Genomic DNA, 12,518 nt, shown 5'->3' on the forward strand with positions numbered 1-12,518 from the left:
ACTTGACTTCGAAACGGGAACTTGGTCCAGGAACACATTCAGTCATGGAGCTTAACTATGGTAACTAAGGTACTCCAAGTAAACAAGCAAAGTAAAGACTTTGCACAGAACCATCAGAAAGTTATGGCTACATACACTGCTTAGCCAAAAAAAAAAAAGAAAGTCACACACTCTAATATTTTGCTGGCTGAGATCTTGTTGACGACAGGAGAGTCTAACCACTCTGTAAAGTCTTCTCCAGCACATCCCGAAGACTTTCAGCTGGGTTAAGGTCAGGACTCTGTGGTGGCCAATTCACTCTTTCACAAGTTGAACCCAATGAATCATGGCATTGCTGTCCTGGAATATGCCCGTGCCATCATGGAAGAAAAAATCCACTGATGGGACAACCTGGTCAATCAGTACATTCAGGTACTCAGCTGACTTCATTTTGTTGCCACATAAGGTTGCTGAGCCCACATGTGATCAATTGAAATAACCCCAGATCAAAACACTGCCTCCAGAGGCTCCAAATCCAAATGCCATCTTTTTTTTTTGGCCAGGCAGTGTATGCATATGTTATGGGTCCCAGGACTGGAATAACCGTAACAAATGATTTGAATTCGTTGTTGTTCGCCTCTCTGAAAAACACTAATGTTCCGACTGAAAGAGTTAAGACGTGAACCACCGTTTCTCTTCTCTTCTCTTCTCTTCTCTTCTCTTCTCTTCTCTTCTCTTCTCTTCTCTTCTCTTCTCTTTCATTCTCTTCTCTTCTCTTCTCTTCTCTTCTCTTCTCTTCTCTTCTCTTCTCTTCTCTTCTCTTCTCTTCTCTTCTCTTCTCTATTTCCCCTGCCTTAGGAAACCTGGGTGCAACACCTGCTGGGTTCATTGGTTCTGCTCCTCTCTTTCCAGCTAAACTAAGGCCTAATACTTGCTTTTTGTTGCTTATAGTTAGCAACTTATAAAAAAAAAAACACTGAATGAATAAGATACATCAATAATACTTAATTTAGCAATATTTATATGTAGGAAATATTCTTCTTCTTCTTTTTTTTTTTTAAGAACACAAAAGTGTTCACATATTTTAGGGTGCACCACACATACCGAAAATGAGACTTGATTAGAGAACAGATAATTAAATGATTAACAGAGCGAACCAAATGAAACAGGACACTGACTCAATGAAGACAAGCTGAATGCTAAATATCCAGTGTGACAAAATCATATACATGTTGAAATGAAAATGACAATACATTCAGACTTGGTTCATTACATTTAAAGATTCCTCAGTCATTCAACTGAATCCTATAATTTACTAGAACACTGTTAGTTCAGGAACCAAATACCCAAAATATTTTCAGAAATATAATTGTATTTATTGTATCTTTGAAATCTATCATTAAAGTATAGGCAGTCCCTGGGTTACAAACGAGATCCGTTCCCTAAGTCTCTCTTTAAGTCGAATTTGTAGGTACGTACGGTTCCTATTTAGCATCAGTTAGTGAAAGGTTTGTCTTAGTATATAGTATATGTTACCTCTCTATGCCTATAAACACTTAAAAAAAACACTTCCAAATACATTAAAACATCTTAAACATAACGCCGTCCGCCAAGTCGGAGCGCATTGCCGTTAACACTGTGTTGAGTGTGTAACTTTGTATTTGGCTTAAATTCAGCGTTCTCCTCCCTCGAGCCAATGGACCGCTGAAGCCGTGCAATTTTTTCATGAGCGTCACAAAGCAGTTTGTGTGTTCATTCTTAGGAACCACTGTATTCAAATCAAATTTGTAATATAATAGGCTTTATGGCAGTCCGTTCGCAAGTGCGAGTTGTCCGTAAGTCGGACGTTCTTAACCTGGAGACTGCCTGTGAACAGTATTACTTGATTTACTTTTGTCATGCCCTGGTTCCCTCTGTCCTGTTCTGCCGGCCATTTTGTTAAATTAACACATAAATTTCCTGATGTCTTACTTGGTGAATCATTAGTTCCACATGTTTACTGTTTGTCTAGTTTTGTGTTGTCCAGTGTAAATACTCCTGGTTTTCCCGTGTTTCTGGGGGTGGAATTGAATTGTCAACCTGTTGCGTAAACAGACCTGAAGCATGAAGGTCCCGTAGAGCCCCCCCTCACTTTAAATAAACCTTAAAGTAACATTCATGCACCCAGAACTTCCTTCAAACTCCGACAATTTTAGGCATCAGGAAAAAAACATTTCTTTTCAGAAATAAAACATGTAAAATACACCAGCAGTGTGGAATCTGTTGTAAGAATAATTTGACCTTTAAGAGACAAAAACTGTCGTTCTAATGTCAGACAGTGAACAGTGAAATCTGATTTATTTATTGTCAAAATAAATATTCACATTACTGTGTTGTACTACCATCTGCTGTCATAATGAGGTATAACAATCATTTGCTTTATTCTGTAAAAGACACACACACACACACACAAAAAGAATCACATGCAGTTATTGCAGGCCATAATGCACAGAGAACAGTCATCTCAAAACAGACACCATCAGAGACAAGACACTGGAGTGCCTCAAAATGGATTTTGTGTGTACAGTAGACATGAATACTCAACCACAATGTCTAATGTATCCAATCAGAGAATACCCTGAATCCACAGTCAGTGTTGAAATAGCGTGATGGAGTATTCTGTAAAGGACACATACAGATGGATGAGGCAGAGATGGAGACTTTACATTACACACTAATCCAGTCAATGGAGTAACATTATCAATGTTTCAGATGGGTTTTTATGTAACTAATATGCTTACTGCACTTTATGACTGAAATAGTAAATATGACTGAAATTGAAGTAAATAAATAAATAAATTTCACTTTAAATCAAAGAAAATCCATAGTTTCAGAGACTGATTCTTGATAAGGAAAATGTTCCTCATTTAAGTTCAGATATGTAAAGTCAACTTATACATAGAGAGAATAAGGAAACTCCTACATCATCAGAACTCTGTCCTGGTGTGATGTGAATGGAAATGAAAGACACTGCTGTTATGATACTGTAGTTTAATAACACCAGTTGTGTGCTCTTAGAAATATGAAACTGATTATAGTGACCTGTACACATTTTTAGAATTATACTTCACAAACTGATAACGATGATGATGATGATGATGATGATGATGATGACGATGATGATGATGATGATGATGATAAAAGTCATACCTTTACTTCTGACGTGAAATTGTTGCTCATTAATTACTGTACATTTGAACTAATTGTGCTGTTCCACTGCTACACAACACTTCACTGGTAAGATCCTCAGAGGAGAGAGTTTACAGTGACTATAGAAGTATGGAACCATTCTCTCATTAAAAGTATGTGTGAAGGTTTGTAAGTGTGTGTTATTTAGAGGATCAGAGAATGAGAGTTTTCCTCTGTCCCAGTCCAGTTCCACTCTGATCCTCTGGAGTTTATTATTCACTGTCAGTGGAGTCCGTGACCCACCTAAGGCCTGTGACTCAAACTGACCATTCTTATACCGAACACGGCAGACACCAGTGTCAAAGAATGTCTGTTCCTTCCTCTGGTTTGACTCTGTGGTCACACCCAAGGACCAGAATGTACTGTTCCCAACATCAACATCCCAGCAGTGTGTCCCTGAGTTAAAGCCCTCAGAGCCCAACACACATGTATACCAATCAAATCTCTCTGGATTATTAGGAATTTGCCGTTTCTCATCACTGAATCTCACACTGGTCAGATCCTCAGATAGGATGAGATCTGGTGCTGCAGTGTTGGGGTCCAGAATCACAGGAGCTGAAGAGAGAGAACAGAGGCAAAGAGAGAGATTAAATATTCAGTATATGTACATGTTCATAGTGTTACTAATTTATCTTCGCGGATTACTGAGCCTCACATTAGTGAAGAAAATACAAAAGACAATGAAACCAATATATTCATAGGCGAGAATGAAACCAGTCCTAAAAACAAAAGCACTCACAGTGACAATGGCTTGTATTATGATAAAGTCAAGTGTGTAAATACATATAAATCACAGTGATATCATTACTGAGAATATTCAATCAAATATGTTAAAGCCTAACCACAACGTAGAAAATATTTAAACATTAACACTGCCTGAACGTATATTCTCCCTAATCAAGTCTCAAGCTGCAATACTAAGGGTCATTTTCGAATGAACAGTGAAAAATATCGAAGAGGAAGTTCTGTGAGAATGTGATGGTTGAGGAATGTGCCTGCAGGAATATGTCTGCAAGCTCAAATAAAGAAATATTATCGATCTGGTGTGACCTTTAGACCTGCTGTAACCTCTATATAATCATGAGCATCTGTCACTGCTTGAACTGTCTGTAACCTTGGGTGACAATATCTTAGATTAGATAATCGAAACTGATGAAGGGATGTCGGGCCATGACCATCTGTCACACTGTAAAATTATATTTGTATTAAAGATAAAATCATATCAGACAAAGGGAAATAGCGAGGGAGCATTTGGGGTTCACTCTGCAGTTGACCTTCGAGAAGATGTTGTGTCAGAGTTCAAAAGGTTAGACAGACTAGTTCCACCCCAACATCATGCCATCTCTAAAGTTGTTTGCATCACTCTATAACACTTCAATGCTTTGTACTTCTGTCTGCTCGGAGACTTCCCTCCAGAGGAAGGGAGAGCGATAAGAAAAGGTTTGGTCGCCAGTGGACTTCTTTTTAACTCTTGTAACAACTAATATACCAGTAGATTGAGATAAAATATTGGGGTGCAGGGTGGGGTTATAGGTTGTAATTAAGTCGGACAGGTAGATGCAAGCCCATGTAAAAATTTATATGTCAATAAGAGGACCTTAAAATCTGCCCGTGCATGAATTGGGAGCTAATGAAGGGAAGCCAGGACAGGTGTAATGTGGTCAAACTTCCTTGTTCTTGTCAGGATTCTGGCAGAAGCATTCTGGACCAGCTGAAGACTTTTACAGGCAGTCAGACCAGAGTACACTATGAGAGTGTTAGAGTAAAGATGTTATATTACTCCATCATTTAATATTTTTTTAAAATAGCAAAGTTTTTGTATCTCTCACTGGCTGTAATATTGCATTCAGTGGTTTTATTGCATAGGAAGATGTTTGTACCATGTTGACTTCAGGGTGTTCTATCTCTGTGTGATACCTATTGAGCCTGTTTTTCATTCGGTAAAAGGAAATTTGCAAGTTACACCTTGTAATGGCTTGATTTGTCGCATAAGAGATAACGTCATCTTGTTCTGTGTGTCTGGACAAACCATTAAACTTAGTTCCTTAGCTCCCAGGGAGGTTTTAAATTAAATTTAATTAAACATTATGCTATCACAAGTCACGACTAGCTGGCAAGCTGGAAGGCTAGGTAAACGGATTGAGGGATGGCTACTAACTTTGGCTGGTACTAGCCAACTATCTTGCAAAGCAAACTGTGCCTGTATTTCTCAGATGCAGTAAAGAGTGTATAACTAATTGCATTTCATTTTCACATGTTTGAAAAAGGGATTGCCTATGTTTGTATTAGTTGTGTGTGTGTGTGTGTTTGTGGTACTAGTTGTACATGTGTTGTAGGCTATTAGTTGTGTGTGTTGTATTAGTGGTATGTTATGGGTTGGGTTTAATCTGGTCTAACACTCTGAGATTCTCCTCTAATCCGTGTTACACCCTGGGATTAAATTCACACTGTTCAGTTATATTTGCAATTTGTGTCTCTGTTGATATGTATCTTATTTACTGAATATGATTTTATTTTATTTCATGTAAAGACATTTGTCGCATTTCTATAGTGTGGTGACTGTTTTTTTCTATCTATATTACAAATACATCTCTCTCTCTCTCTCTCTCTTTTTCACAATTTGTCCATCCCATAATAACTCCAGTCTTGAGTTGACCACTATCTGGTGGAAGTGATAAAAGCCTTTAAAAACCATAAGAAACTCACTGTATTGAACAATATCCTGCATCTTTTCCCAGACTCTGAACTTCAGGTTACCCAGGTGCTTTGCCACATTGATCAGTGCTCCTGAAACTGTCTCTGGATCCTGCAGTGTGTCAAGTGTGCATTCAGCTCTGGAAAAAAACATGACACAGTCAGCAATGACAGACATTTGGGTTCAAACCCAGACCAGCAAAAACAGGACATTGGAATTTTACCTTTTGATTGTGGTCTTGAAGTCCTACAAAAGGGCAAAAAAAAGTTTTAAATGAATTCATTAGAGTTTTTCGCAGTATTCATATATTATTCTTTCTGTAGTGTCTTTTCATGTGACTGAATGAGACAGGGACACAGAATGTGTGTTTTGGTTTTTACCTTTAGGAGTGATGTGTCATCAGTTCTTATCACATTTTCTATGGCTCTGACCGTCTGTGAGAGAGATGATATTTCACTGTTTATCTCCGCAATCTTCTCCTTCATCATCTGACTCTTCTGCTCCTCTTCCTCTCTCAGTGCAGTTATCCTGGCTGTCTCTTCATCTCGTAGAAACCGGTGAAGCCTCTTAAACTCCTCCTTAATCTGCCACTCTGTGTGTGCAGTCTGGTTCTAGAGAAGACACATTAGAGTAAATTACAGTGTGTCTCATTCACAGAGTTTTCACACTTTTATTTAGACAAAAATCATGTAAAATCTAAAGTTACTATTATAAGCATCAGTGATTTATTCTCACCTTAATGTGGTCCGTTGTTTTAGTCCAGTTTTGTTTCATGTCTTTAAAGTTCTTCAGTTTCTCCTGTAAGGGCTTCAATGCAGTCAGAAGGTCCTCCTGGAACACATCACTGTTTTAACAGAGCTGTTTGATCTGTTACACTGGTATTTATTAAAGATACAATCACTGAAATGTGAAATAAAAAAAGTAATAAAAACTCATAATATAATAATATGTCTATAATGTCATAAAAATATTGATTGCATGATGTAACATATATTTTTGCACATAATGTAATATGTTATTACGTTATATATGCCAGTCACTACATTATAAAGTGAGTTGTTTTAGTGAATTATGTAATAACTTGAATGCATGATGTAATAAAACATAAATTGAGAAGCGAGGAAGCATTTTTAAATGTGATAGACTGGTAAAATATAAGTTTCACTTTTTACAGTGTCTACTGAAAGGACCGGACAATTAAGGTACTGCTGTTTCAACACTGCTGCTTGATGGTAATTTAAATTTCTAATAGCCTGTTTTTCAAGTAGTTTAGAACAGGACCATGACCATATTACACAACATAATAACTTATCCCCATTATTACAATTTCTTATGCTGTTCAGCAACAGCCAGTCAAGAATGATCATCCAAAAGAATTGACTGCCAATGAGATAGCCAGTCATAAAAGAGGAAGCGGGATTTATTTTGACAGAATAGGCTGTCTTTGATCACTTATCCCAAATAAGTCAGTTGAATGGGATGATTATTCTACTTGCTGGTTTGTTATTTTATTGGACATTACAGTGTTATATCAGAGAAACAGGTAAGCTAGCACCCTACTCAGCAGAAGACCTCTGAAAAACTTTTTTTTTTGTCATGGACGTCATGAAGTTCAGACTCATCTCATCTTCCGCCACTTATCCGTGACTGGGTCACGGTGGTAGCAGGCTGAGGAGGGTGGCCCAGATGTTCCTTTACCAGGCCACATCCACCAGCTCCTCTTGGGGGATCCAAGATGTTTTCAGCACAGCTGAGATGTACAATCCTCCCAGCTTGTTTTGGGTCTGCTCTGGGGTCTCCTCCCACTTGGTCGTGCCCAGAACACCTCCAGAGGGAGGCGCCCAGGAGGCATCCTGGCTAGATGCCTGAACCACCTCAACTGGCTCCTTTCATTGCGCAGGCACCTTTCAAACTCCCTCGGGATCAGGGAGAAGCTCCTCTGGAGGTGTGAGTTGAAGACCTTCTAAACAGGGTCCTCAGCCATACGTTCCCAGTTCAACCTCACTACCTGCTTGGGTTTACCAGGTCTGTCCAGCAGCCTGCCTCTCCATCTGATCCACCTCACCACCAGGTGGTGATCAGTTGACAGCTCTGCCCCTCTCTTCACCTGAGTGTCCAGAACATATGACCACAGGTCTGATGAGATGACTACAAAGTCGATCGTTAACTGTTGACCTAAAGAGCTCTGGTACCAGGTACACTTGTGAGCTGCCTTACACTTGAACATGGTATTTGTTGTGGACAACCTATGCCTTACACAAAAGTCCAACAACAAAGCACCACTCGGGTTCAGATCAGGTAGGTTGTTCCTCCAAATCACCTACTCTGAATTTCTCCATCATTGCCAATGAGAGCACTGAAGTCTCCCTCTCTGTAGAACTACAGGGTCTACAGATGGTGCCTTCACTAGGACACTTCCCAGTGCCTCTAGACAGGGTGAGTACTCCGAGCTGCCATTTGGCACATACGCCGTCATGACAGTCAGAGATTTCCCCCCGCAACCTGAGGTCACACTGAGGTGGCCCTCTTGTTCACTGGGACGAACTCCAACACACTGGCGCTCAGTCGGGGCCTAACAAGTAACCCCACACCTGCCTACCACCTCTTACCCCAGACCACTCTGGAGAAGGATGGAGTCCAGTCCCAATTCAAGAATTTGGTTCCAGAGCCAAGCCTGTGCGTAGAAGTGAGCCCAACTATATCCAGTTGGTATTGCTTAACCTCCTGCACAAGCTCTGGCTCCTTCCCCCAGAGAAGTGACATTCCACGTGCCAAAAGCTAGTTTCTGCACTGTATGTCCAGTGTGCAGGGGCCTCCGACCCAACCTGCCACAAGTGAGGCATCACACCTGGCCCCTATTTCTCCCCTCGCAGGTGCTGGGCCCACAGGAGGGCAGTCCCATGTGGGTCATTCAGGCTGAGCCAGGCCGGACTCCATTTCAGGTCCGACCACCAGGTGCTTGTCTGCGAGCTCCCCTCCTGGGCCTGGCTCCAGGAAGGGGCCCTGATATCCCTTTTCCTGGCAAGGACTGTTCGTAGGGGCTTCATGAATCGCTTTTTGTCTGGCCCCTTACCTGAGACCTATCTGCCTTGGATGACTCTACCAGGAGCTACATGCTCCAGACAGCACAGCCCCCAGGGTCACAGGGGCACACAAACCCCTACACCATGATAAGGTTGCAGTTCCAGGAAGAGCAATTTGAACTGTTACTCACTTTATAGAGTTGTAACTGGCATATAATGTAATAACGTATTACATAATATGGAAAAATGTGTTACATTATGCGATCAGCATTTTTATTAAATTATAGGCATATTATTACATTGTGTGGTTATTACAGTATGCACAATCATTACATTATGAGTTGCTACATGCCAGTTGCTACATTATTATGTTAGTAAAAGTAGTTTTAGTGAATAATGTAATAACTTGAATGCATAAGATAATAAAATGCCCAAATCATTCTCTAAATGACCATTTCTAAATGTATTTCAAGTGTTGATAGTAAACCTTTGACTAGTTCAGATGATAAAACAAAATTATTTCTAGCTAACTAAGACTATGGCAACTACACTCTCACATGCCCACTTAATTTACTCCATGGAATTTTTCTACAGCTAAATATGAGTTTTACTATTTTTTTTCTAGAAAATTCCAACTCTTCAAATACAACCCATTTTCTGCAATAGTATAAAAAGTAACATTGTGAAAGACAGCAGTAGCTAGGTTATTACTATAAAGATGAATATATACCTGGTTACCTGTTTAAATACTGCTTAATAATCAGAATTGTCAATGCCATGTGACTACTTTGAGGGAAAAAAAGAATAGATAGACAATAGAATATATTTTTTGTTTAATTCATTATTTAACACTCATCTTTTTGACGAATTAACTGCTAAACAACTTTTCAATGGGGTAACAGTTTCCGACTGTATGTGCCACACAGAACATAGCAAGGTAACCAGCTAATGTTACCTCCAACTAAATTATAATGGTACTCAGTTTGAGCTTCCCCTCCTGGAGCTCCAGGAGCTGAAGAGCCTTTATTACATTATGTGCAGTTATTACAGTATGCGCAGTTATTAAGTAATGAGTTGCTACAGGCCGGGAGAGTCTTTTATCATCTTTTACTTCCTTAGTTTGCTGAGCGAAGCGGCACTGATTAGAAATACCTAGAAATTTCTCCTTCTTTCTCTTGTTTTTACAGATTTATGAAGTTTTAAAACTTGGGACACTACACACACCACATACACATGATTAACATTTAAATTTAACATTTAAATCAAATATTAGGTCAATTGTGTTAGGAGAATAAATATGATTATTTACGAACAAGTAGGGAAAGCACTTTTTTTTTGGTTATGTTGCGCGTGACTTGAGAAGACTAACCGGATGCACCTGTTCCAGATTTCATGCTGTTCCATGTCATACGACACTGGCTGTAAACTTTCCGTTGAGATAAAATTAAGATAGAAGTATTTGGCTCCAGTACATTTTATTTTGCGTTAAATTTATTTTCTTTTGGTTTATCAACTTGTTACAAATGAATAGATTATCGATGGTACAGTTTAATATACTCCCTAACATTATAATGATTCCTTCAGCGTTTCAAATCACCTTGAGATACAGTATCTCTCCCACGCCCCCCCCCCTCTCTTTCTCTTTCTCTTTCTTTTGCTCTTGCTTTCTCTCGTAATTTTTCATTAGTTCTGCACTTTAAAAAGGTAGAGTTTGCAAACCTTCATCTCATGCATTCCAAACTGACATAGCCATTAGTAGCAATATGCTAGTTTTTTTTTTAATTTATCTTGTAAGTCAGGTTAGATAGGGGAACATGTGAAAACCTATAACTACATTAAACAATACTGTTTTCCTTTGAGGTAGATATAAGTTAAATGGTAGCACTAGCTCAATAAATGGACTGAATGAGGATTCATGAATACAGTACTACACTTTTCTTTGAATGTAGGTGAAATTGTAACTAGTCTATGTGTTTTGTTTTATTTTTAATGTTATGGGTTTCTGTATTTATGATATTTTCGTATTGTCAAATAAAATTTTGCTGTGAGAAGCGACACTGAATAGAAATACCTGTCACCTTTCTCCTTCTTTCTCCTGTTTTTACAGGAAATCTTATCACACTTCTTTCCCCTCATTTTTTTCCTCCTTTGAATGTGAGAAAATTGAATATGAACAAGTAGATTTCTTACCCTGTATTCACAAGCTGCTTCATTAATGGAACAGAATTTGTGATTTATGTGTTTATCTGAGGTCTGACACGCCTCACACACAAGCTGTTTATCCTCCAGACAGAAGAGTTTGAGTTTCTCACTGTGGAGACTGCAGGTCTCCACTGATTCCACTGAAGATTCCTCAGATCTTTTCTGTAAGAAAGTCTCACACAGGTTCTTTAAAGCCATGTTAGGTGGAGGCAGGTCTCTAGAGGATCTTCTCTTACAAACTGGACACTCCTTGGAATCATTGTTTTTCCAGAACTGCTGCAGACAGTCTTTACACATACTGTGACTACAGGACAGGAGAACAGGATCCTTGAAGATGTCACGGCACACAGGACAGGAGAAATCCTCTTCTGATAGCAAAGCTTTGGAAGCCATTTTCTCAGACAGTAACACTTAATCTTCTGTAATGTCAGTGTCGACTGTTACATTCCTTTAGTTTTGTTTTTATAAGTCCTGCATCGTGTGACAGCATAGAGCAGAGGTAATTTGTTTTACCTGGAACTGAAAAGACTGAACTTTACTTCCTTCTCTTAGGGGTGCTCTTGGAGGGTGGAGTTTAAATTGAGGAGGAGTCTGATTAGCTGCTGCTCTAAGAATGAGCATAGTGTCTGACTATGTGTCAAAACTCATTGAATGCTCACTTAGTCTGTGTATATTAGTGAGTTATGTGGGGCACTGCTGATGGGTCATGTTTAGTCAGCTCTGTGTGTTTAAGTAACTGAAGTCAGTTCTCAACCTAAACCAACCAGTGAGTAACCAGGTCAGTTAATAGAGAGATTTGGTGTGAGGAGGAGCCTATGAATTTTACTCCTGGTTCCTGTAATCTGAGAGTAACAATGGGCTGACTTATGGATAGTAGTGGAACAGGTTAGATGGAGGAAATACCTTACCACTTGGGATATGAAAGTATGAGGAACAAGTTACAGTCTGATTTACAGCAGTTTGAGTTTAAAGCACGTCTTTGTCCCTCTTATGAAATGCACAATGCTATTGCTAACTGAGAATATGATATCAAACAATAATTCCGCCAACAATATGAAATTCAGACTGAAAAAAAGAACAGGTTGTCTGTCATGTTGCAATAAAGGAGAAAAACTCTGATCAGTGGTCACATTTGAATTCCCCACACCCGCTTTGTGTGTTTAACGTTCACATTAATTCACTCATCAAACCCTTCTATTCAGAGCAACTGTTCACAGTTTGGTTGGTAACTGAAACGTCACCTTCACCATTTGTGTGAATCTGGTCAGTCTGAACGGCTAATTAAGAGAGTCAGTGTAATCGTCCTCAGTGAACAACCTCAGACTGTTCAGCCTAGATCACACACTGTTGTGTAATTCTGTGCTGTGTTTAGTTTACATTGATCAAAAAAG

General features: G+C 39.2%; 1 protein-coding gene across 1 annotated transcript in view; it reads right to left on the reverse strand.

The window, feature by feature from the left end:
• Nucleotides 1–11,520, reverse strand: part of LOC115821599 (tripartite motif-containing protein 35) — a 30,623-nt gene extending 19,103 nt beyond the window's left edge. The window contains exons 1-4 of the mRNA XM_030785409.1: nt 11,116–11,520; nt 6,638–6,733; nt 6,283–6,513; nt 6,126–6,148 (exon numbers count right to left, since the gene is read on the reverse strand). Of these exons, the coding sequence (XP_030641269.1) occupies nt 6,126–6,148; nt 6,283–6,513; nt 6,638–6,733; nt 11,116–11,520 (755 nt within the window). The remainder of the gene's footprint in view (nt 1–6,125; nt 6,149–6,282; nt 6,514–6,637; nt 6,734–11,115) is intronic.
• Nucleotides 11,521–12,518: the final 998 nt, after the last annotated feature.

This window comes from Chanos chanos, chromosome 9 (genome assembly GCF_902362185.1).
Source record: "Chanos chanos chromosome 9, fChaCha1.1, whole genome shotgun sequence".
Lineage (NCBI taxonomy): Eukaryota > Metazoa > Chordata > Actinopteri > Gonorynchiformes > Chanidae > Chanos > Chanos chanos.